The sequence below is a fragment of the Crassostrea angulata genome, chromosome 4, assembly GCF_025612915.1.
Source record: "Crassostrea angulata isolate pt1a10 chromosome 4, ASM2561291v2, whole genome shotgun sequence".
NCBI classification, from domain to species: domain Eukaryota; kingdom Metazoa; phylum Mollusca; class Bivalvia; order Ostreida; family Ostreidae; genus Magallana; species Magallana angulata.
The window spans coordinates 32686602-32714552 of record NC_069114.1 but is presented as its reverse complement, the minus strand read 5'-3'; the positions used below and the strand labels follow the sequence as shown (position 1 = coordinate 32714552).

Here is a 27951-nt window from a genome sequence, read left to right as displayed (position 1 = left end):
AGTTTCATGTAGTGATAGTGCGCCCTATGATCTCAAGAAAACATTTTAGAACAGAAACAATTCCCGAACGCTCATATGCATGTTATGCAACGTGAACGGTACGGTACTATCGCTCGATCTGAAATTTCACCTACAAGTACTAACAACATATACATATATCTTTGAAGAAATACATCACCGTAAGTTATACAAATCTCATATAACTTTAACCAAATTTCTACATGTATTTTTTTTTCTAAAGTTACACTTTAATTACAAAACAAGACATGCATAATTAACCACATGTACGATAAGTGAATTATACAATAGATCCGACCCAATTTATGACACATGCATCCTATGTATGATTCATTTCGCAAACCAAGCACATAATTATTGAAGGCAGACTGTTTGATCTCCAACAACTAAACCAAGGATACATGTATATACCGTATCTTAGTACATTTGTATATACAGTTCTTTTAACTATCCTATCTCTTCAACAATCCAACAGTGATTTGAAGTCACATGAGTCACTAGTATAAAGATGACTGATCCACTTCATTCCAACCACCATACTAATTTGGTCTCTTTATGAAAACATAACCCAATTAAACAAAAAAGTACTTTGGTGAAGTACTTAGAACTGAAGCTTTTTCCGCCGTTTCCATCCTGTCCACCATCACATAAAGAGCACCTGCATTCACCAACAGTCACTCAAGCACTGCGCCGATGTACCAGTGAATTAGTCTACAATGTTGCAGTTCCTGGTTTTAGCGGTAAGTTTCTTACGATGATCACTTTGCCCCCCACTGAAGTAAGTGCATGCCGAAATTTGCCTTTTGTGCGCCATGCGAAATCTGCCAAGTTATTGCACTCATAATCGAACCTGAAATTGAAATTCTATTGGTAATGCTTATATATTCGTTCTTGCAAAAGTCTCATGGTCTCTGGCCCTAAACTGGAAGATCAATCAATTAATATCTGCTATGAAAACACACAATTTTCAATAATTATCAATTTGATTTTTACTCTGCAGTTACGGAAACTTCAATGCATATCTGAATTTTTCTTCTTTTTTCAAAATTTGAAATGGGTTACTGTTACCCAGGAAATGTTTTGGTGCAGACATTGCAATGGATGTATAGACACACAATTCAAATAGATTACATATAAGATGTACCAAGATGCATCAAAAAATGGGAATTAGAACACTTTCCTCTTTACATCTAGTCCAACAATTAAGCAACAGGAAATTGGTGCTTGTAAATAAAAGTCAGAGCTGATGGTATCTCGAGGACAACAGACACAGATACTTACAATTGACTGTGTTATCAGTAGAAGACCATCATTGCATACTTTAATTCGTTGCTCTAATTTTCACCATATTAATCATCGCATGTTAGATGTTTTCAACTGTTTAAATGCAATACGTGTATTAAGAAGCATTCATCCATTTTTTCAAATGTGGACGTAGAGGGTATTTGAATCAATCCCAAAACGTTTTGTTTCTGATTGTTGTCCGTATATGACATTTTACACCAATACTTGTAAAATGAAGCCGTTTATAAGAAAAAAATATGAAAATGAAAATAATAAACTCATAAAACGTTAAACACGGATATACTAGTACCGTTTATTGTGTTTTGAAACAAAATTTTCAATAATGTTGATCTACAAAATGCAAATAATATTTTATTTAAAAATCACATAGCGATTCATGTGGCATCGCATTTCAAAACGTATTGATTAGATCTGATTTCAAAAGAAAAAAAACCCCAAAATTATGCATTGCATTAGTAAAGTTTATGTTTATGATCGAGTGCAATATACATGTATCATCGAAGGGACGTAAAACAGCAAAGACAATCAATCACGTGATAGTCAATTCAATCAATCAATCAATCGGCGATTTGTTGTAGACGCTGGCGCTTGCAGCATGCTGTGGAGGACAGATGATGGAAGAGCTGAAGAAATTGGACATCTCCCCCGATAACATCGAGGGGGTGGAGCAGTACACAGACCTCAGTATAGACGAGATCATCACACAGGCTCTTGGAGGGATTGATCGTAAGTGGGTCATACCTATGAATGGTAGACATGGGTATATTATAAAAAAAACCATGAAGGGGCCGCTGAGGTTTGGCAGACCGACTACAGGATATTAATATATGTATAAGCTTGAAAGTATCTCTGAAGTTATGAGTAATTTCATTACTCTTTATACAGCTGATAAGTTTAAAACTCTCCATTTCTAATTTTATGCATAACACAAAATACAACGTATTCATCAATACCACATTTTAACATAAGTGTTGCAGAGTACAGTTAGTATTTATTTTGACTAAACGCTTGTACACAATGCATGCATGCTAAATAAACGTGTCAGACAGGTGGATTCCAAAATTTAGACTAGAAATATTCAAGAAATCGTTTGTTCCTGACACGATACAAAAATGGAACGGTTTAAGTTTCATCACCTGAAATAATTCCTCGTTTTATTCAATTAAACCTCCGTCCTATTTTTGCTTCGGCAAGGGACGACTTAACATTATACACACAAAACTTAGACATTACTGTATCTTAAATAAAACTCAGACCTTTTCAGAAGAAATATTATTGAAAGCCCTAATTTCCAATGTAGGTTACCAGAAGATTCTTATCATTTGTTTTTTGGATGTAAGAATTATACCAATGCACGAAATGAATTGTTTTCAAACCTTTTGAATTAAATTTAAATCAAATTAACATTATTAATTGTCATTTATTTTTGTGGGTAGATGAATCTCTGTCAATTAAACCAACGCATTTTTATAGCTGTTCAAGGATTTATCAGAGATTATGGTATATTCTCGTAATTTCAGTCTTACTGCATAGACAATGGCCAAATTCAAACAGAACTGTTTATAATACATGTACGTTTGTTCAATAATAAATTAATAATATAACCATTTTAGTTATATCCATTTCTATGTACTTTTCATTCTTAACTACATGTACTACACAGTTGTAAATTGTAATATTAGGTAAGAACCTCGTAAGTTGTTACAACTTGTGTTCGAACCATTTGTATATGTTAATGCAATAAAAATATGTTCAAACTAAAAAAAAAGACAGGTGAAATAGTATTTTAACGCTTCAGTCGCTGCCCAGAAGATGCTGACTCCAGGGGGTAACATCCTTGCAGAGCTAGACATGAACCTGACGGAGGAACAGTATCAGATGTTGTACAGTGCACCAGAGTAGTAAGTGGTCCAATGAGACTGACTTATGTTTTGTTAATAGATACAATTTAAATCACCATTCAAACACTCTCAGTTAATCGTATAATAACTTGCATTAATCATTAGTTAAATCAAAAACATTTCAAACATGCCCATATCCAGAAAGTTTTTCCCGGAGGGGGGGGGGGGGGTCCGAAGGATATTGAGTTTTCCAGATGGGAGGAGGGGGGGGGGGTTCCGAAGCATCTTTTGGTACTTTTACTTTACAAAGTTGAATTTTCTAATGGGTAGGGTCTATACCCCCACCCACTACCCCTCCCCTTGTCTCTTCTATTTTGATAAAATCTCAAATCTGCCACAAGCTAAAAAGTTATAGACTAGAAAAAATGCTATTGTAATAAAATTACTAAAGCAATTTCTTGTGGCATTTTTGATATATTATCATAAGAGATAATGAAACTATAACTTTAACAACCCCTTTTCTTCTCGAAAGAAATTCAAAGCTGTTTATAGCCCAACCCTGCTTTCTTTTTGCAGCGGGTCTTTGGAGACGATGCCGTTTTTCGAACAAAAAAGAAAGAAGAGAAAGGCAGTGAGAAGAACAGATTTGCGATGGCCAGACGGTGTCCTGCCATACACCTTTGCTGATGGACATTTTAGTAAATATGGCTTCGATTTAAATGGTTCTAGATCTATTAGATAAAAAGTCATACAGTAATCTTCCATTCCTTCCATTTATACTTGAATCTAACAACAAAACTTCTTTGAAATCTATTTAATCTGCTTCACAATTTTATGTACTTTACTACTATCCAAATTTGCTGAAAACCAACCAAAACTTGTTTTTAATTTTATATCCTTTCTTTCTTAAAGCCACAAAAGAACTGTACATTATGAAAACAGCAATGAGAGAATGGGAAAAGTACACCTGTATAAAGTTCAGAGAGAAAACCAGTAGCGATGTCAATTTTGTTCGAATTCAAAACGGCCATGGGTGAGGTTTTTTAGCTCACCTGAGCTGAAAGCTCAAGTGAGCTATTCTGATCACATTTTGTCTGTCGTCCGTCTGTCTGTCTGTCTGTCCGTCTGTCTGTAAACTTTTCACATTTTCAACATCTTCTCAAGAACCACTGGGCCAATTTCAACCAAACTTGGCACAAAGCATCCTTAGCCTAAGGGGATTCAAAGTTGTGAAAATTAAGGACTACGCTCTTTTGCAAAGGGAGATAATAATGAACCATAAGACCAGGAAAGCTGAAACTTGTGTGGAAGCATCCTCAGGTAGTGTAAATTCAAAATTGTGAAAATCATGACCCCCAGGGTTAGGGTGGGGCCACAATGGAAGTTCGAATTTTAACATATGAATATATAGAGTAAATCTTTAAAAATCTTTTTCTCAGAAACTAATCAGTCAAGAAAGCAGAAACTTGTGTGAAAGCATCCTCAGGTAGTGAAGATACAAAGTTGTGAAAATCATGACCCCTGGGGGTAGGGTAGGGCCACTTTGGGGGGGGTCGAAATTTTACATAGGAATATACAGAGTAAATCTTTAAAAATTTTCTTCTCATGAACCATATGACCAGGAAAGCTGAAACTTGAGTGGAAGCATCCTCAGGTAGTGTAGATTCAAAGTTGTATAAATCATGAGCCCCGGGAGAAGGTTGGGCCACAATGGGGGGTCGAAGTTTTACATAGGAATATATAAAGTAAATCTTTAAAAAATCTTCTTCTCAGAAACTAATCAGCCAGGAAAGCTGACACTTGTGTGAAAGCATCCTCAGGTAGTGTAAATTCAAAGTTGTGAAAATCATGACGCCCAGGGGTAGGATGGGGCCACAATGGGGGGTCGAAGTTTTACATAGGAATATACAGAGTAAATCTTTAAAAATCTTCTTCTCAAAACTAATCAGCCAGAAAAGCTGAAACTTGTGTGGAAGCATTCTCAGGTAGTGTAGATTTAAAGTTGTAAAAATCATGACCCCCGGGAGTAGGGTGGGACCACAATGGGGAGTTGAAGTTTTACATAGGAATATATAGAGTAAATCTTTAAAAATCTTCTTCTCAGAAATTAATCAGCCAGGAAAGCTGACACTTGTGTGAAAGCATCCTCAGGTAGTGTAGATTCAAAGTTGTGAAAATCATGACCCCTGGGGGTAGGGTGGGGCCACAATTGGGGGGGTCGAAGTTTTACATAGGAATATATAGAGTAAATCTTTAAAAATCTTCTTCTCAAAACTAATCAGCCAGAAAAGCTGAAACTTGTGTGGAAGCATTTTCAGGTAGTGTAGATTCAAAGTTGTGAAAATCATGACCCCTGGGGGTAGGGTGGGGCCACAATGGTGGGTCAAAGTTAAACATATGAATATATAGAGTATATCTTTAAAACTCTTCTTCTCAGAAACTAATCAGCCAGGAAAGCTGACACTTGTGTGAAAGCATCCTCAGGTAGTGTAGATTCAAAGTTGTGAAAATCATGGCCCCAGGGGGTAGGGTGGGGCCACAATGGGGTGTCAAAGTTTATATATAGAGTAAATCTTTAAAAATCTTCTTCTCAGAAACTAATCAGCCGGCAAAGCTGAAACTTGTGTGGAAGCATCCTCAGGTAGTGTAGATTCAAAGTTGTGAAAATCATGACCCCTGGGGGTAGGGTGGGGCCACAATGGGGGGGGGGGTCGAAGTTTTACATAGGAATATATAGAGTAAATCTTTAAAATCTTCTTCTCAGAAACTAATCAGCCAGGAAAGCTGAAACTTGTGTGAAAGCATCCTCAGCTAGTATAGATACAAAGTATGTATTATGTATTATTGTACATTGTCTAGATAGTTTGTATTATGACTCCATTAAGCTGATTTTATCATACCTATTGTTTCTCAGGTGAGCGATGTGGCCCATGGGCCTCTTGTTTCTTATGGTGGCAGAAGAATTGACTTATGGCATGATCGAGATTGCAACAGCTGGCATAATATAAAAGTTGAAATGCTTTTTACATTCAGGTGTAACTCACAGCTAGGAATGGTTGGCGGAGAACAGATTCTGAACTTAGACATTAATGGATGCCGATGGGTAAAAAATAAACTTTTTACCCGTAATTTAAACAAACACTCTACTTTTATACCACGTAATCTAAGTAAATTGAGCTTTTTTCCGACACGTATTTAAAAACTTATGTAAACATCTTCAAACTTAAATGTCTAGTGCAAACCGTTAATCTTCGAAAATGTTAAAAAAAGTTTAATTACAATAAATAAAAATTATTTATACGTGTACAATGTATGTACATGACATATTCTTTTAAAAGATACTGAAAATTCTGACGTGAGGTTTTCGCTCCTTACAATTTCTATTTTTAGAAAGGGTTATATTTGCATGAAATCGGGCACGCCATCGGTCTTGTCCATGAACATCAGCTTCCAAACCGAGACGATTACATCGACATCATCTATGCCAATGTGGCCCCGAGCATGCGCGTATGGTTTCAAAAATATCAATCAAGGGAGGTCAATCAGTTTGACGTGAACTATGAACTGTCGTCCGTCATGCATTACGGAACGACGGTATGTGATCGTTTTAAGACAAATCAGCGACTAGATCTTGTAGAGACCATCTCTTTCTTGTTTTTTGATTACGTTTCCAATTTTCTTTTTCAGGCCTTTTCTTCCGATGGAAGATCTACCACCATTCGACCAAAGAACAAAACGTCGACGGACATCATTGGAAAGGTATGGCGGAAAGAACTTGCCTTCAGTGACGTCAAGGCGGTAAACCGGATGTATGAATGCGCAGGTCAGTTTTAGACTATATAATTTTCTGCATTCTTTAAAATAGTTTATAATTTATACATGTCTTTAAAATAAAATTTGGGTTATCTTTTACTCATCAAATAAATCAAGGATAATATGTCTTTATTTATAGTTTATCCTAATTTCAGCCCACTGTCCAAAGAACGTGAAGTGCATTCGAGGAGGGTTCGTTGACCAGAATTGCAAATGCATCTGTCCTGATGGATCGAACGAATGTACAGCTCCACTACCCGGAGAAAAAATGAAAGTCAATAGGCCTACGGGTGAGTCACAATTGACTGTAACAGGGCTAGTTCTAAAGTTCATTTTGAAAGAAAGTGCATTACAAAACCGAGCTGTCAACAATCCAATTAAAATTATACTTGAATAACCGCTCCTCTACGATACGCTAATAAAATTGTCTGATAAAACCATCCCCCTTTTCTTTGCGCTCCGCAAGGAGCAGGGGAATGGTTTTAATCAGACTGCTAATACAATTACCTATTTAATCAAAAAATTTGTCTGAAAGTTCTCTTTATTCATTAAAAAGTTGAATCTGTTAATTCGGGTTTTCATGTACATGTATTTAAGAAATCCATATCAAAATATTAATCATATTATTCGCTCCAGTGAAACACGGCTACAGCCAACACGCTTATGTCGATTTCAAATATACGGCGAAGTTAGATCTCTATGCATAATCTTAAAATTATGTACTATAAAGTTGTGGAATATAACGGAACTGTTTTTAGCAAATCAAATTCATTCGTCCCTGGCACGTCGCTATGAATGACTATTATTGTAGTTTTTTTGTTCAATTCTCTATCAAATCCTCATTAGACTGTGTCAATACCTATAACGATTGGCAATGCCATGTCTGGGCTACACAGGGTGAATGTGAAATTAACCCGGACTTCATGAAGGTGTCGTGCAAAAGGGCGTGTCGAGTATGTGGCAACGACGAAGAGCAATTGGGAGGTATGCAGTTTGCGCAAACACATTAACTTAATTTCCCTCCCACCAGTATTTAAAAATTTCACTATTATATAGTGTAAAGAAAAAGATATGTTGTATATATTTAAATTTTAATAAAATACGAATGCAATGTATGTTGTATACATTTAAATTTTAACAAAATACATGTACAAATTGAACTCAAAGTAAGGATATAAAAAATTGAATATAAAACATTATATAAAAACGAGCATCTTAGAACATGTTCATGTGGCGTTTGATTTTCCAGAGAATCATGTAGCAGCTTGGTCATGGCAATGGTTTGGTTTATTCACGAGTTTGTTCCCTAAAAACTGGGTCATGGGTAAGATCAAACCTTTTTCGGTAAAAGCCAAATAAATCTTATTTAACTGCATTTTTATCTAGAAGCAAACTCCCTTCAAAATTTCCAGTACACATTCTTAAAAATAGTTTTAAAATTTATGAAAGTCTTTGCTGTTCTACTTTAGATGACTGTGAAGATAGTTTTAAGAATGAGAAATGCCAAGAATGGGCAAAAAACGGAGACTGCATCACCAATAAAGACTGGATGGCGAAGTTTTGTAAGAAGTCTTGTGGCAAATGTAGCCCTGAAACCAAAGACACTGGAAGTAAGGATGACAAAGCTAGTGGAAGTGTTAGTAACTAGTCAGGATGAAAAATATATAGTGTGATTGTTAGTAAGGATGCAAAGGTACTGCAAGTGTTAGTAGGGATGCAAGAGCTAGTGCAAGCATTGTATACTTTTTGTTTACGACGGTGCCATCATAGTGGTATTGCAAAAGTAATGGATGGCTTTCTTAGATTGCTTATCTAAATTGTGACACATTTATTATTTAGTGGTGAAACTCATAATTGTATTAAAGTTTAATAAGATAAAAGTATAAAAATTGTCGTTTGATGTTTGTTTCGGAAGAGTTGGCATTGGCCTCCGAAAATGATCATTCATGAGTACGAAGAATTCCTTTTAATATGTTCATGATTTCATAACTAAGTATGATTCTTTCTATTTCTTGCAAAAATTGATTGCAATTCATAGATCTCTAGAAACTGCCTGGACTAATAATATACATAAACCAGTTCTAACCAGTTTATCGATGGGTCGCTACCTTCATAACTCGCATGAATCACTCAAGAAAGCATTTTGTTGTTAAATAACATCATGCACTCCATAGTTACCACAATCCAATTTTCCATTTCATGTTATTGCAAAAAGAAGGTAAAAAAATCTTATGAAAATTTACTTGGTCCGTTGAAATCAATGAAATATTGCTGTGATGTTATTTTTTTTAGCGGGAGATTGTAAGAACATTGAAGACGACAAAGACTGTAAAAAATGGGCATTGAAAGGTGAATGCATCACCAAGAAGAAATGGATGCATACGAATTGTAAGAAGTCGTGTCAGCTTTGTGTGGCAGCAGACGAACCGAAAAAAGATGACGATAACGAGACTGAAAACAAACCTAGAAACCGGGATGATGACGACGAAGATAATGGTAGGAAAAGGCTACAAAATACTGATTTTTTACGTTTCTTTTTTTAAAGAAAGAAGACAAATCATACATGAATAAAGTTCACGTTTAAATTTTCAATTTTTCAAAAAGATCATTCATGTAGAGGTTTTGCCAAAGTTTCCTACATTTGTCGTTTTGTCTATTGTACTTTAAAGCATGTGAATTCTTGTTCTATCATTGTCGTTGATGGATTTTTTATTTCATGTTTTATCTTATTTTGAAAATCAGTCATCTAAAACTTAGAGAATAGGTTTGATTGTCTGTAGTAATGTATTTGAATGATTTAACATTGCAAGTTAAAACCGGATGTCGCGATAAACACAACACACGAGAGTGTGAAGGCTGGGCGAAGAGGGATGAATGCAGACGAAATCCAAAATGGATGATCCCTAACTGTAGACAATCATGTGGGAGATGTAATGATGGTTAGCTATTGAAAACTTATCATATTTTGTTTTTTTTAAGTTATATGTATTTCATTTTTTGGAGGTTGATTCAAATGACACCAGGATATTTTATGATGGAAGCTGAAATCAATTTGTTATTGAGCAGGTTCTTGTAAGAATTTATATGACGATAAGAAGTGTAAATACTGGGCCAAAGAGAGGGAATGCTTTAAGAATCCGTCTTGGATGAGAAAGAATTGCGCTGAATCTTGTAACAGTTGTGAAGAATTGGATGGATCAGACAACCACAGGGATGATGATGTAAATACAAGAGATAATGATGTAGATAGGAGAAATGACGATGAAGTGGAAATTCACGTGAATGATGGTCAGGCCACCACGAGAGCTCCCAGACAGGAGTTCGAAGATGACGAAGACGGTTTGTTATTTCGTCCACTTCATCTTATCTTATATACTTATTTATAGCAAACTCGGGCCCACTTATACAAATGCATGATCTTGATAACAGCGATAATAAGATCTGGGATTATTAGGATCGCTGTCATATCAACCTGTCTTATTTGTCGAAAATTTGCATAAAGATTAATATTACTTTTCCTTTGTACATTTTGGCGTTTACCTCCCAAAAATCTTAAATTTATACCTGTCTGTTTTACAGACTCGGACACAAGTTGTAGAAATGACCATAATGACAAAGATTGTAAGATATGGGCTAATTACGGCCACTGTCAGATCAACCCGTCATATATGTCGAAAATGTGCAAAAAGGCCTGCAACCAATGTGAGTATGGAACTCGCGAGGACACGAACGAGGATCCGCGAGACCCCATTGTAGACATTGACAAAGAGCAAAGGGATGGATCTGTTGACGCCAAAACAACGACGACAACAACCACGGACAACATACCCAGACAAGGTACGTGAGATAGATTACAACAAAGGAATACAGATCTCCGGCTTAAAAACAATAAATAGAACCATTTTAACAAGACCTTGGACTTTCGGTAGGACGTTTACCTATCTGTTTCTTGCGTTTAAATCAGTTAAAAATGACGCCGGTTTCATTAGAAATATACATAGATTGCGTAGTCTTTGCTCAAAAGCCAAACAAATCTTGTTGATTTCAATGAGCCATCATGGCTCATGTGGCTGAGTGGTCAACGATGAAATAGACAGGCCTACGTCACATTGCTATTTGTCACAACTACCAAAAGTCCAAGCTCTTGTTAAAATGGTTCTCTATTGGTATGGCAATGCTCGTACAAGTACATAATGAGTATTAAATTGGAACATATACTTTCCAGCGACGACAACAACTAATTTAAAAGTCCGGTTAAAATTGGCATATGAATATACGTAAAAAATGCGATAAGTTTTCAATATTTTTTAGCTTGTCAGGATAACCATAGCAGTTGCCCTTCTTGGGCCAAATCTGGAGTCTGCAATACCAACCCAACATATGCATTGAAGGAATGCAAATACTCCTGCAAAAACTGCAAACAAGGTCTGGGTTATTACATTCACTTTGAATTCGGATAAAATGTTTATAAAACCTGGTCAACTCAAATATTCAGTTGCATCTGGGGGTTTTTTTTCGGGGGGGGGGGGGGGGTGGGGTTACTTCGCATTATACTTATTAAACGTTGCAAGTTTTATATTTTTTTTAATGAATTTCTAAAAAATGATATAATTCACAATTGTGACTTTTATTTTAGTTTGTACGGACCAGCACACCCTCTGCCAACTCTGGTCAAAGAGCAACCACTGTAACACGAACTCAGCTTACATGATGCGGTTTTGTCAGAAATCATGCCAAGTCTGCTAACCTATTGTTAAAGCATATATATATATATATATATATATATATATATATATATATATATATATATATATATATATATAAAGCAATTGCCTGGAAGATGGCATATTCTGTAAACATTCTTCGTAAGAAACTCGGGTATCGGTTATAAGGATGTCTTTTTTTATTTCCCCCATTTTCTTTTCTTAATTAAGTCTGTCATCCTCATATATTTTAATTCTTTGTATGGAAAATAAGTGGAGGTTATTGTGTATTTATTATGATGTATTCTGAATTATTTGGACGAAGGGCGGTGACGAGTGCGAAGTACTTTTTTAAGTGTATATATAAAGAATTTCTGTTATTGTGAACTAAGAAAACATGTTTCATTCACTTCCGTATTGACAAGTTACACCGTACATTTATATATTCTTTTTTTCAAATCTGTATAGAAATGTACAAAAATATACATTTAATTAAAATAACCTGCTTGTACTGACGTATGATTAATATATTTGTCTACCTTTAACTGTATTCTTCGTTGCAATAAATGTTTGTGTATAACAAAGACTGGTCTTGGTTGATAAGGTGTTTACATGTACATTGATCTTAAGTAAAGGGAAAATTAATTTTTGTTAACTTTTAACTAAAAACTCGATATAAGCTGCACGATGTTATTTAACAAAAACAAAGCAGTATTGTATGTAAATTAAACAAACCCCCGAGGTTTTGTAGTAGTTAAACATGTCAGTATTTTTTTTATGTATTCGAATAAAAAAAAGATTCAGTGTAACTAATTTTAATTGAGATATTTAAACTCTGTCATTTTTCACTTCGTTTTAAAACTGAATGAAGAGAAGCGAACCTCGAATCGTTTTTTTGGCATGCATGTAGCATCTTACCCGAATAGCGGATGAAGGATCGTGATTGTATTAAAAGACTAATTAAAGTAACGCGATATACCATGATCTAAAACATTTTCGGATTTAAAGTTAGCAAGAGATAGCACTTTATTGACATACATATGCCGTAACCTATGTTTAATTAATGTTGTTAAATGACCATTCATTCGCGATTTTCCGTCTCCATGACGTTTCCTTTTTTCTTACGCCATCCCAGCATGTCATTTTTAGAGGACAAATGTGGTCCATTTCTGGAGTCCAAACACCTTTAAGGCCCAATGTTGGTATTTAATTGCTACTTGGAAAACTTGCGGCGTGATCCATTGATTCTACATAAGAATGATATATTGATATACAGGGGCGTATTTTGTCTAGGGAGAAGTATTTCTGGGCAATTAGGAGTACCAAGTATAGAAGGAATCGCCAAAGACACCAGAAAGGAGTGAATCATTATCTGAGTACACGATATGGCACTACTGGGTGTAATTTAATAATGGGATCTAACGGTAGTCGAGAATTAGCTAAAAAGACTCTCTCTCTCTCTCTCTCTCTCTCTCTCTCTCTGATACCTCATACCATAGAATATAAATGTGAGCATATAATATATACAATTATTGGCTTTACATGTGTAAAACGCATGTACTGTTCTCCTACGGTGTATTTCTTTATTTGTTGAGTTTATCACCATGAGGTTTTACGATGTATCAATGCGTTAGATACATATTTATATTTCATTAAGCGCATTTAATAGCAAAATACATACTTTTTCCCAAATTCACAGAGTAAACCTGTGCTGAATGTTAACTGAAAGGTGACTGAATGACAGAATTTTGTAATTCAGTCACCTTACAGTTACCTTTCAGTCTCCTTATTCAGTCACCTTACAGTTACCTTTCAGTCTCTTTATTCAATCACCTTACAGTTACCTTTCAGTCTCTTTATTCAGTCACCTTACAGTTACCTTTCAGTCTCTTTATTCAGTCACCTTACAGTTACCTTTCAGTCTCTTTATTCAATCACCTTACAGTTACCTTTCAGTCTCTTTATTCAATCACCTTACAGTTACCTTTCAGTCTCTTTATTCAGTCACCTTACAGTTACCTTTCAGTCTCTTTATTCAATCACCTTACAGTTACCTTTCAGTTTCCTTATTCAGTCACCTTACAGTTACCGTTCAGTCTCTTTATTCAGTCACCTTACAGTTACCTTTCAGTCTTCTTATTCAGTCACCTTACGGTCACCTTACAGTGTCCTACGGAAACTGAAAGGTAACTGGAGGCGGACTGTAAGGAGACTCTCCTTTTAATTGATTGAGGCAGAGATAATGCGCGGATGTAGAGGGGGAAATTCAAACTTATTAAATTCACATATATAAAATTACCGAAAAATAGGCCTCGCCCGACCCCCTGACCCCCCCCCCCCCCGCCCTTTGAAAAATTTCCTGGATCCGCGCATTGAGATTCATTAAGTGATTGTTGGTTTCTACAGGGTTGCGACAAACAAATAAAACATGAGATAATCGATCACATTAAGATGACATATCACATTTCCTATTATGCTCTTTGTCAAATTAAATCTTTAAAAACATTACGAAATATCGGGTACGCCACTAATAAAATTCAATGTCACTTAAAAAGAAAAGTCCTGATAGTTTTTCATCCAGCCACTATTAAGATAATAAGAACATATCACTTCTTACTACAGGAAAAAAACAATGGATATTATTGAATTTTCTTGGTTTAAAAATACATAATGCTTGAACCCACAGGAGAGATTATTTGTCTGTAAAGAATGGAAACCACGTTCGTAAATTTGGGCTAGAATATTGATCTGCAGACAATTCTTTAAGGAAATAAGACAACAAATACGATTTTTTGTGACAATTAAGGGCAAATAACATTTGCAACAATTATCAACAAAAAAAGATATCGGCGTTTTCCCATTCAGGATAACTGTCAGTTGAATTATTCTTATGTAACAAACGTATCAAAAATACGTTTTTCTGTCAATTTCATTATTATGTCGGTTTTCTGGGTTTTTTTTATTCATACGGTGATAATTGCATTAGAGTACTTAGATCGTCTTTATCTCAATAGGCAACACATACAATAGTATTGCATATAATTATCTTATTCAAGTGTAAATGCATAAATAATTTATTAATAATTCATGATACATTTATTATCTGCCAAGATCTTTTAATAAAAAATTATACTAAGCATGTAAATTTGCAATATTTCTAAGATATGCCATTTAATAGTGTTTAACGTGTAAGATATTTAGCATTTAAGGTGTGACTTATATAGTATTTAAAAGGTGTAAGTTATGTTATTACGAGTAAATTACAGTAAACAATCACATTAAAAAAAAACCAGGCATTTATCTGTGTACACATCACACTGTTTTTATCATCGTTTTTGCCTGTATCATGGCAATTCTCAATGCCTGTTCTCTTTAGCCAAAGTAATTTTATCGTAGTAACTAATAAGTAGTAACTAGAAGGCTTAAATCTATTAGAACTGTACGAGTGCAAGAAAATTTTCAGTTGCTATAGTGACTTTTAGATCTAATCACTGTAAGTTTACTATTGAGAAAATAGTTATATGACATATACGTGTGTATACAACTTCTGAAATACTCCTGTATTAAATTTTCCAAATGAAAATACAAACTTTAATTTTATATCACGTTAAGATTTCGGTAAAAATAGAACCTTGTAGCCATCCTTTTCTCAAATAGCAGTCTTAATCTCTGGGCACATCCACGCATGTGCACTAAAATGTGAGTACTGCTGCTGGCTTTATTTCAGTTCCCTGTGTATTCCCAGTCTAAAAAGTCTAAGAAAAGGGCATATTGACTTCTCGTCCTTGGGGACTTACGGACGTTAAAACCCAATGCGGTGTTAAAAGTAATTTATCTGAAACGCTTGTTTGAGGGAAAAAACAACTATGTAGACTTTGAATAACTTTGTACTAAAAGTTGTAAACTCAGTACGGTTTTGTTTTCAGTTGATACTTTTCACGCCCATGGGTAGGTGCCAAGTTTTGTTTGTGCTTGGGTTGGTTTTATTACTACTATTATCATCATTATTAATATTAAAGAGATTATTCGTATTGAGTTTTCTAGCTGTTTTTGTTTTTTTTTTATTGGTTTTGGTGGGTTTTTTTTTTACATTTAATCTGTGGATATTTAATTGTCTAACGCTTTTCGGAAAGCACGTTACGTGACAAAATTAACGGTTCATCTTCATCGGATTTTTAAAATCACCACTGTCCAGGCCTAACATATGACAATGGCAAATTAAAAGAGATCATTTCCATAACAGATGATGAACTTGAGGTAAATGTAAGTTTTAAAACATTTGTCATGAACTCGCGATCTCAACTGTTCTTAAGCACATGTGCAGTCAAAATCAGTGATTACTGTTATGGTTCCGATATCAACGTATTTGAGATGGAAGACACTAAACTCTCATTCTTTCCATCTTTGACGGGTTAAATCGTACTCACAAAGTACGTGTGGGCGCTTACGTCATTTGATCAGAACAATTAACTGCTCCGAGGAGTTTCACATTACAGCTTTCTGTAGAATTCTACAGTTTCATTTGGAAACCATCAAAGATCGTTGAGTGTTGTAAAAAAGAAAAAAAAAGTAAACAACTGACAACCAGTCGGTTTGATTAAATACTTAACGATTAGCAGGATAATCTTTTACTGATGGATCAAGTTGATGTCGTCGCCCTAATAAAATCAATGTCGTTTAGCACCAGTTTTTCTGGATCCCACGCGTTTGTCGGTAGTTTTATCAGCTCGGCGTCCGTACGTCCGGGGAAACGGTGGCAAGTACCCCCCGTCTATCGTATTAAATCAAGTACACCCAATGCGGTGTTGTCATAGATAGATATTGTAAGCAGGTTTATGTTCTATCTGATGTACTCATTACGAGGGAAATCAGACGTTAAAGCGTTTGTTTTCATTTGGTATTTGTTGTTTGCATCATGTAGTAATTTATGAGAGACATTTTATACGAAGGCGCGCTTGATGCGTTCAATGGATGCGAAGTGATGGTAACACGAAAGCAAATCGAACTCGGTGAATGATTAATATATTTTCCGTTATTAAAGAAATGCGATATGTTTAGCAGGAAGGAAATTGCTTAAACGATAAAAAATCGGGGGTATTATTTTATTTTGGACTACAATCTTATTATGATTCCATTAGGAGATCTTTTTACAATTCTCTGCAATAAATATCTCGTTACACTTTTTTGCTTGAAAATTTTGCTTGTTTCTGAAACTACAACAAAGATACCAATTAATTGTTGAGAAATGAGATTATATGGTATCTTCATCCTTTTATCTGGAGAAAATCGAAGCTGAAACCAATAAAAAGTATTTTACATGCCGTTATATTATAACTACGTATACCAGAAGGCATTGACATGTATAAGGTGTAAAACTTCGCAGATAGCGTATGAAGGCGTAACACAACCAAAAGTATTTTAGATCAAATAGATAGAAATGTCTTTGAAACTTTTACTTTTTTCACATATTCATGTTGATTTTAAGATCGACATTTAGGAGAAAAAAATTGGATCAGACTAACCTTGAAATGGTCAAACCAAAATACAGGTACATGTATTCAGTAACTGATTATGTCGACCTTGAAAAGTCTTCAATGTCACAAAAATTTAGGAGATTGCTTACCATCGCCTTATTAAGTAGCGTAGTGGACAATGCACACGCTTTTCACCTCTGCAACCCGAGTTCGACCCCCGTGATCGACAGTGGTTGTATGTGATAGGGTATGGCGGTCGCCCGCTTGGTCACGTGGGTTCTCTCCGGGTACTCCGGCTTCTTCCCACACCAATGACCCCCTCACGCTAACATCCGTGCCAACGAGAGATATTAATACAAGTTGTAGAACTTGCTTATCAATCGTTGTAAAATAAATAAAGTTCAGGTTCAGGTTCAAGGCCAGAACAATGACTGAAATTTAAAGTAAGTTTAACGCTCGTTAAAGCTTACCGGTTATAATTTATGAAACGTCTATATGTTCATGATCAAGCGATGAAAAAGCAGCGTGTCATTCTTGAACTCCTTTAAGGTCAACCTTTAAAATTCAAAAGAATTGTGAAATCCCAGTTGTTCTTACTAGTGACGTGCATTCTTTGCACCCACAACACATACAGAAACATTGATCATTCTTAGAACAACAACAAAAGGAAAAGGGGGGAAACTTGATATTTAATACGCCTCTTTCAAACCTTTAATTCAAGAAAAAAAACCTCGTTTATGATAATTTCTTTTACCGAAAATGTTGCAACACCTACGAATTTCCCAAATTGCTGTCAAAATATATTTTGTTTCCAGTCATTGTGTTCCGAAATGGTCACCAAATGCGCTGCAAGAAGAAAATACTCCCACGAGTCTTGATATTTAAATCAACAATTAAATAGACCCTCGGTGGCGTCTCATTTTGTTCTTCGTCAATCCGTCTACAATGAATTCATAACGCCATTTTCCCCAAAAGTACTCGTGACACTAACGGAAAAAACGGTCAGTTTATCCAATATGCATGTTCATCTAAAGATCAAACACTCTGGCGTACCATTTTAGGTACTTCGCTTCTTGCATGCATGAAATCATTGGCATCAAACCTGAGTTTGATAACCGTTACGTCATCAAATTCCCCTTTTTTCTGAAAGGAACTAGCTTATATCTTATTGATATACTTGTAAAACGAAAGCATTAAGAAGCGATGTTGGATTCATCACTGCTAGCACCAGAATCTTTTCCGATGGCTTCGATCGATGGGAGTCTGCAAGAACTCTGAAAAACTCGACATTTTCTTCCCCAGTCCTTCATTCCAATCGCGGCTCTTACCAATAAACGTTTAATATTTCATTCGTTCTAATAATTACATTTATTCCTATCCCTCCTCTACTTTCTGTGGAATTTCTCTCCTGTTTCGTTCTATCTTTGCCAATGTATTTTGGATGTGCAATCCTTAGCTCCCTTTTTTCATTTGTTCCTTCTTAAATCATCGACGCTTTAGATGATTTGCGTTCGAGACATTTGCCGTGATGGTGTGATTGAGAGCTGATTTTCAGGCAAATTCGTGACATATCTCGTGTATGGCAGGACCAGATTTCAGCAATGTGACATGAATTCCGGTAATATATTCCTAAGAGTTCCTCGGAAAATGATCGATTTCCCAACTCCTGGATTCTAAGAGACCAACTTTTAACATGACTCGGGGGTAAATTGATATAATAGTTGTTCTTCTGATAGACTCTGCTTGTACATTTCTGCTGGGAGACCAGATCAGGACTAGAAAGGCTTCATCAGTTCCGATTTCCCGTATTTCAGGATCAGGTGAGTTCATTTTTGCATTTCATTCTGTATTTTTTTTTTGTTTATTCCTTTCCCATGTTTCAATAGTGATGCTCATTGTTCAGTAGATTTTACATTGCGAATATGCACGGTTCAAGTGCGTTCCCAAGGCATCGTATAAGTACAGTTTAGTTTTTATCCTTGTATGGACGTTTTGATATTATGGCTTTATAGGGCATTCTGATCAATAGTTAGGCATGCTAATGGTAAAAGAAATGGTTAAATTCCGATATATATATCTCTTCTGTAGAGATATATGTAGACGAAGTTTGGATGAAAGTGGTAAATATTTCATGTTTTTTTTCGAATTTTGTTTTAAATTGTCTTTATTTTTCAAAATTGACACAAGTCGTTCCATGTCACTATTCATTGTATTAATAAGATAACCTTCGTTTTCCAGAACTGAAAACAATTTTTGCATACTATTCCAGTTAGGGGCGATAACCATTTTCGATTATATTAGATTAATATTGATACTTTTAACGAACAAATAAGGGGGAAAATTCCTTCATTTATTGGATTAATTTGTTTCTTTTCATTTAAAAAGACAGATAATATTGTAATACATTTTCACTAGCAATTCTAGGTTTATAAATGAAAAGTCTCAAACCAGACAACTTTCAAAACAAACGCATTTTATTGTCAAATATTACTGTTTTCAAAGATTTATTGAAATAAAAATCTTTGTTTTTGACACACACACATATATATATATACTAGTATATATATATATATATATATATATATATATATATATATATATATATATATATATATATATATATGACCCTGTAATCGGCAATCTATTTCGGAAAAAGTCACTGTCCGACAAGAGCTATTAACTTGTCTACCCCAAACTCAGATCGAATTACAGTACTTAGCTTTGACACCAGTTGCGGACACACAGAGAAAACAATCGATTGATTTTCATTTAGATTCATATTCCCTGGAGTCATTTGCAAAAAACAAATCAGTTTTCCATTTAAATTGCAGAAGTACGTTTACATCCCTGAGTGCATAAACTAGCTGAAAAATATAATCAGTATTTCTTGTGTGTAGAACATGTGTGCCAGAATTTGTATTTTGGTTTTTAATTTTTCTTTTGTTTGTTTGAATTTTGCTTGCTTATTCTAGAGTAAAATACTTAAGTCATGATAAATACCGGTATGTAGGTAAGCTTCTATATACAAATGTATACATATTCACATTTGAGTCTATTTAATCAATACACATACTTGAAAAAGACAAAACATGATGATTTTTTTCAAGCATTTTCTTATACCTTATGGTGATCTATTTATGCAGGTTGGCACAATTTTCCAGTCATAGAGAAATCAAAGCTGCATCGAGTGGACCACATAGTGTCCAGCCATGTTTTGAAATGGTACAATGTGATCACCAAAGTGATGCTGTGTTCGTCGTGTAGCGAGGAATCGGGTGAATATGGTCCAATCGTTGACCTTGATACCGTCCTTCAAGATTACGCGTGGCGGGAACTCAAACGAGACGCACGCTGGTACCAAGGGCCGCTATTACGTCGGTCCTACTACGAAATTGAAATTCCATGGAACTTCTACGAATTCGAACACAAAACCACCAGGTTTAGTGCCAGAATCCCTCATGGAAGCACCTTAAGACAAGACTTTAGAGAAAAGAAGCAAGTGGAATTATTTTCGACAGATTACAAGAATAACACCGCGAAAGAACAGATATACAACCTCAAAACACAGCGGCAAACACAGGCCAGGACTCATATTTCGTTTCAAAGAGGTTTTGTGATAAAGAACAATGCTAATTTTAAGCTTAAGATTCCAGATCATTACGGGCATTGCGGTGTTACGTCAACTGCGGATGGACATCTCAGAGTAACAAAACGTGAAGAAAATATTCAAGAACTTTTTACATGGCAGTGCGATAGCGACATTACTGTTGACCCATACCATATCACTAAAGTAACGCTAATGGTAACCGAAGATGAATTCATGGCGGACTTTGAAGTTCGATCTCGTCTGCGAATGCCGACTGGAGAAGCGCCTATCATTCTTAAAAGAAAACGAGACAATCACATTCACGCAGTAATGTTGCTGTCCGATCTGCGTGATGTATTTGCAGACTTGAATCATCCAAATATAACTGTTTCCAAGGAAAAAATCGGCTCTAATACAGAAACAATCGTTGAATTTATTACGACTGGTACATTAGAGAGCGTAAGATGGAGCGATCAAAGAGTTTGTATAGAGTCCAAACCGATAGACCCGTCTAGTTTCAGTGATTCGCTTTACGACTCTGCAATCTGCTCAAGTGATGTCTACAGCAAGGTTATCAAACATGCAACGAAGAACCCTTTTGACAAGGAACAAAATACAATTCTAGCCACCACAACAGCTACGACTCCTAATGAAAAGAAAAACGACTTCCAAGGATTCAAGGTTGAGACCAAAGATATGCGGTTCAGCATTATTCCCAAGATAATCACAGAAAATCCAGACGAGTTTCTGGATAAAGCCAGCAAATTAGAAGAACAATCTCAAGTGAGATCTGTGTTCCCAACAATCAGATTACAGGAGAAGGAGAGGAGAATGTCTGACCCTGAAGGTCAGCGACCCCCACCCCCCTACAAGAGCGTGTCCGACCTCCCGCTCAAGGTCATTCGGGAAACCAGTTTGGAAGACAAAGACAAATCTGAAGTAGGTACCCCCGATTCCTCCGACTCCCAGAAATTTTCAAAGGTCACTAGTGTGTAAGCGTGGGTAAGCGCCCTTGATAGGGAGACTGGCAGCTGCATGCTTTCAGTGCTAGCCTAGCGAATTTCCATTGTCTGAAGTCTTTGGCTTGTACGTACAGACTGCCATTTTTTATTTGTCGCCTACTTCAAATGATAACTATACATTTGACAGAAAGTGTGCAGATTGGTGTATCGTACAGACACCCATGTCACTTTTGTAGCTTACCTAATTTTAATTTTGTTTGAATATTGTGAATTGTTAAATTGAAGAAAAATAATCATTGTCCCAGAATCACTACTCGCCGAATGTATGTAGTCTAAACTGCACCCAACCCCCTTTCTACATTTTGTTGCTTACAAAATGAGATGACACGTCATTATATGAAGATTAATTACGCTATTAGTTTTAGCTTTTCGCTAACTTGATGGTTGAAGAAAATCAGAACATGTCTCATCTGTTTGTCTATTAAGAACCAACTCACTTAACGCATTTAAACTGACAAGAAATGGAAGACATAATGCGTCAATCCCCCTGGTGCAAAATGATATGGAATATCAATAATCCATAATTTCTGTTTTCTCTAAGGATCCCTAATCGAATTAAATCAGTCCAGTAATTAAATTTCGGATATATCAGAAGGCGCATTTAGTGGCATTCTACACCAAAAGTCGGCACCTTTGAGTGCGATTGGTGCAATGGATTCATTAACTGTCATTACCGAACATCAAAGAAAAATTATCATACATTGTACACGAAATTGCGTGCAGAAGTACTAGTATTCAACGCATTAAAATCCATTAATAATGGCGATATGCATGTTTTTGGGAGTTCTTCAAAAATCAAACTACTTGTTATTTAAAATTCAGTAATGAATTAGTCTTTTAATTGACATAGGTCATGACCTGTACCTTTTTTGGTGGTCAATCCACGGCGCCCTTTGACCCTTGTCTCAACTCATGACAGCTATATATATGAGTTCAGTTTCTGAGACCTAGAAAAGTTATCTGCAATTACGTAGGATTTAAACACTATTTGTATAAAAAAAAAACCCTCAGCTAGAAAGTTTTGCACGATTCATTTCTCAGTCTATTTTTTTTATTTGAATCGGGAGGCGGGGGGGGGGGGGGGGGGGGGGTAACTTGAAATAACCATGTTAAACCAGAGTTCATAATTCATTTATATTTCTTTGTCGTTTATAAATACAAAGCAAACACCAGTATGGGTACAAAAGGGTACATATTCTGCATATTCTGTTGGGTCGTAATTACTGTTACTCAGTGTTGTAAACCAACGCTGTTCTTTAATAGATATTTTGTATAGAATGACTTTAGATACACAGTACAAGCAGTATTCATTTATAGCTTATTTCCTTCTATGTTGTTTGAATTGTACTTATTTTTAACCCCATTTTATCACAATGTGTTCCAGAGATGGTATCAAAATCATATCTGATATAAAGTGCTTTACAAAAGGGATAAAGTTTGCAAAATTGTTGAATTGAACTAAAGTCTTTAAACAGATATATTTTTGGGAAGAAAAAAAAATTCTTGTTGGAAACTAAGTTATATAATTTTCATTCTCCTGTGTATTTCCGAAGAAGAATTGGTTATTGGGAACAGAAACACTGCATTCTAAATTAATAACCCTGCTGCCGTGACGGATCAGAAAGAATTGTGTATGAACAGAACTTTTCAAATACAATCCATCTAAGCCTGAAAAAAGTACTTTCACACCATTAGCGGAAGATCGATACGGGTTTATTTTCATTAAAAACTCATAAAAGTGTGGTTTCCATAATTTTTTTTTTACAGTTATGCTGATGTCAAGCACTTTCATTTTTTCCGACAGATGTATCAAAAAATCCGTTAAAACTCCTATTCACTACAATGCTTGCAAAGCGGATGTACTAAATGTGTTTTTTTTCTTGTTAATTGTTAATGTCGTATTGAAAACTAATTATTTTGGCAATAAATATATACCGGTTAATTACACATTTTAAATTTTGCAAATATTGTTATTTTGAATTTTCAGGGGCGTGCAAAATTATGTAACAACTTTTAGCACTTCGAAGCAGAGCTTTTTGTGGGTTGATCAATTGAAATCATTTTGTGAATTTGTGTCTGTACGTGAAAACAGTGTTAAGATGTTTGGTTTTTTTTACCCACGAGAGTCGAAACACAAGCAAGAATTTTCAACTTTTACTTGAAAAAATTATTATAAAAATCATTTGAAAAATATTGTTTTCATGAAATATCATTTGTTTACGAAGATTTTACCTCACCATGAAAATATCCAACTTTTTGTGAATATTAATTTTCTTCCATGACTAAAATGTTTCTTTTTGTGTGATTGTCACGAACAAAAAACATTCTATAATATTTGAAAATATCAATGAAGAAAACTTGTTTCATAATTTATGACGGACAAATATGTATCACCATAGTATGTATAGCATTTTGTTAATTATATCACAATACATAATTGTTTTGGTAAAATATTTGTTGTTCAGTTATTTTTTCGTCGTCTCTGAGCGTGTAATCGTGAGGAACTCGCTCTGTACTGCGCATAAATCTTAGGTAAATATAGTGTTGTAAAACGGTATTCTAACTTCAGAAGCTGATGATGGAACAATAGATGTTGACTGTACTGTAGAGTTTTAATTTTTGCTATCAAAGTTTTGCCCGATTTCACTCACAACAGCAGAGAGAAAAATGGTGCACAATATGCGGCCGAAATGAGTCTTGGCAAGAACAAACTTTAACCATTCCCGCGATTAGCAAAGGGCTTAAATAGAACCTTGTGTCACGCAATATGACGCCGCTGTAATCGCTGAGGTCATGTCAATGATATTGACATGATGATATTGATTTTCATCATCACCATCATCATTATCATCGAATTCACGAGAGGTGCGTACGAAGTGTGAAATTGGCAGCTAACAAAATAGACATTGAAATCAACTTTTAGTGACATTTTAAAATGTGTCGTGTCTCAAACTTAATCAAGCGCGTAACGAAATGACAGTATGTCGTTTGCCTTGTTTTACTTTTTAATTCCAAGTATTTGTTATGTGAATAGTTTTCATAATAATCTTCGTTTATGAGACAGTGTTTCACTCAAGGAATCAACATTCAATTTTGTGCCAGAGTAATATTTATCTCCTATTCGCACATTTCTAGAAAATCGGCTAGTTGTCTGTAAAACCATAAATAAATAGAAGAAATTTCATTATCATCATGTCACGAGTTGCAAAATGTGATCAAAGAGAAAACATGAAAAGACAGTTTAACAGTTTATCAAAACACTTTTTTAACGTGAAGGTATTATTTTATGAGGTGTAATTTAACAACTATTCATTTTAGTATTTATTGAAATTCTGATCGAATAAAAGAAAAATGTTTTGCAAACGAAGAAGGCAAAATTCTTTATCAATCCCCGTTTTGCCAAACCCGTTTGAAAAGATTAAGAGGGCTGGATGGTCGAGGTCATTCTTCGACTTTATAAATCTCCTTGAGAAGAAGAGCTCTGCATGAAGATATAGAGGAAAACATTGAAACTTTAAAGTTAAGATTGATGGAGATTTTCTTCACTAAATAATAGTTTATAGATAAACAAATCATTTTTGAAAACTTAAGATAGACCTGATGGTTAATGGTGTTGGCAACCCAGCAGCCGACCACCACACCTTTTTGTAAAAAAAAAATTCCTTCTCAAAAATGTCAATTTTTACATTAGTGTACCGGTACATGAATTTAGCATATATTATATACATCTGAACGAAATAAAATAAAAATAAAAATATAACTCTGTCCCGAGTTTTTGCTTCTACCACTTTTTGCTTGATATTTCAATAATAGTAAATACCTTTGTGCTCAAACTACGTTCATCCACTAATTTGAAAAATGTCCAGATTATCTGTTTTGAAACGCCCTCTCTACCGCTTCAGGTTTCAATACACATCCCAAATTTGAAAGTCTACGGAGATTTTGCATTGCATCAGCCATTAATAAGCCCGGATAATAACGTTAAAAAATTGCGCGAGGTATCCCGAGTACTTCCGAATGGAGAGAAGTTATAAACATTCCCATTATAAATCTCCGTAAGAACCTGTGAAATTTTATGAGTGAAAAGGGACAATTAATTGTTCAATGAAGATATCTTGGAAATATTCCCTTTCATCGATTTCAATTGTATTTCTTTCACAGGTTTGTGTATTTTTATTAAAAATCATCAAAAATTGATGGAAGCAATAACTTGGGACAGGCTATACCTAATTTTGGTAATTATCAAATCACATAATTGTAACGTGTTGCAAAACTTTTACGACGAAAAAAAATGAACAGCTTATCACTTAACCTTTACAGTACAATCATGTGCGGATGAAGAATTTTTCCGGTTTCCGGTGGGGGGGGGGGGGGGGGGGGGTCCGAGGTAGATATGTTTTCAGCAATTTTACTGTGTAAATTTAAGATAGTAGAACTTTTAAGGAGGGTGGGGTTAAGGGGTTCGCGCCTGCAGTAGAAGTATCGAGGCAAAAGATTGACTCGTTGGGGATGTGTGCCGTTTTCTAATAATTTGTATCAGAATATATGTATCTCAACGAAGCAACTCAAAGAAAAATGTTTTCGACATACTAAAGATCACATCGATTTTTCTTTATCCAAAAAACCGCTTAGTCAGAAGTTTATTGAAAACTCGACCTTTAATTCTTTGGTGAATTCTCGCCTTATAATTAAATCTTATAAGAAAGGGGAAAAACGAAGTCTCACTGGTGCTAAATTTCAACATCCATGTTTATCGAGATATTCTAATCAGCGCCAACTCGTCTCTCACTGCCTAGATATGAATGCTGCACTAAGCTTGTGTGAACTTTCTTTAAAATCTGATCAAATTGTTTTTCGGGAATAATTTTTATTTTTTGGAGTAAAAATATGTTTATAAGTGTTTTATTTTAAATGAAACATTTAGAACGTCTGAAGAAACCCACGGCACCATTAAAGGTTTGTATCTGGGGAACAAATTGGCGATAGTTGATTGGTTGGCAGGATGCTGTCTGGTAATAACAACTTGGTCTCATATTATATGTACACGTACATTGTTAAAACACTTTATTTTTTTATTTGTTCATTATGAAATTAAACGTCTCTAATGGCGTTCAAACTAAAAAAAAAATATCAATGTATTTATTTTTTTTTAGATATATGTTCATTCGAAAGAATCAATATGCCATCACGGCGTAAAGTGTATGCCAGCAGTGTCACTAATGTCTGGTCACTTCCAACTAAAATACAAAATGTTCAAAATCAAATGTTTTCATTTCAAAACTAGCGTCCTCTAAATACTATAGCACAGCGAGCTCACTTGCACGATTTTGAGCCAGTTTTTACTATCTATGCTTTTCATTCAATGAAAACTATCAATACCAATTTTAATGCTAACAGAAAATTATATCAGTGGAAAAAAAGTCATAGCAAATTGCTAATAGCAAGAATTGAAACATCAAAACCAGAGCTATTGACTCTTGAGTTGAGGAAGGCCCGATAGGGTAAATCGCTAACTAACGAGTGAATCAATATCACAAGCACGCAATGATGATCACTGAATACAGCAAATATGAAATTATCTGGTCCCACTCCAATCGGAATCCCTCGGAACGCGAGGCTTAGCGCGGGGATTCGTAACTCTAATTCAATTCCACTGCTAGAGTGAGAAGTGTGAACACCAATTTGACCACGTGTGCAGGCGGTAAAAATCCGTGCTTGTCCATTGTTTCAACGGCCCGTTAATAAAGTGTTGCATTCGTGCAATATCTGCAATTAATTGTAAATCTAGACTATTGTGTCATCGATTTCGATTCCCGCAAAGCCATTTTAACACACATAATGTCATAATGCTTTCCATAGAGATCCCCCGAGAGTCATTTCAGTCTTAACAGAGCATATTTACGATGTAATTCAACATCAGATTTTTTTTCTCTCCATCACTGACGTACACTCCAAAAAGTGTAACCATGGTCTAGAGGACCAATGTACATCAGCCAACACAGAATCACAATGCATAAAAATTCAGCAACAAATCGATTTGGCCCCCTTCAATTTTGTTTACAACCGGCGATTCTACACGGACTTGTACAGTTCTAAAAGAGATCTAATCAGAAAGATGTGCTTCTCCTGTGATCGATCTCTCTACATATTAATTGAGCTGAAATAAGGATATCAATTAGGGGGCTCTGT

The 27951-nt window shown here is 35.3% G+C and overlaps 1 protein-coding gene across 1 annotated transcript; it reads left to right on the top strand.

Moving 5' to 3' along the window:
- The first annotated feature begins 598 nt into the window (after positions 1-598).
- LOC128181327 (uncharacterized) lies at positions 599-22618 on the top strand. Its single transcript, XM_052849687.1, has 19 exons — positions 599-758; positions 1902-2049; positions 3122-3224; positions 3741-3862; positions 4077-4197; positions 6198-6267; positions 6555-6758; positions 6852-6987; positions 7133-7267; positions 7824-7961; positions 8227-8301; positions 8447-8587; positions 9270-9473; positions 9788-9916; positions 10044-10316; positions 10557-10814; positions 11289-11402; positions 18891-18974; positions 20298-22618. Exons 1-19 carry the CDS (start codon positions 735-737, stop codon positions 21734-21736), a joined length of 3918 nt encoding a protein of 1305 aa, XP_052705647.1. The 5' UTR covers positions 599-734; the 3' UTR covers positions 21737-22618.
- Positions 22619-27951: the final 5333 nt, after the last annotated feature.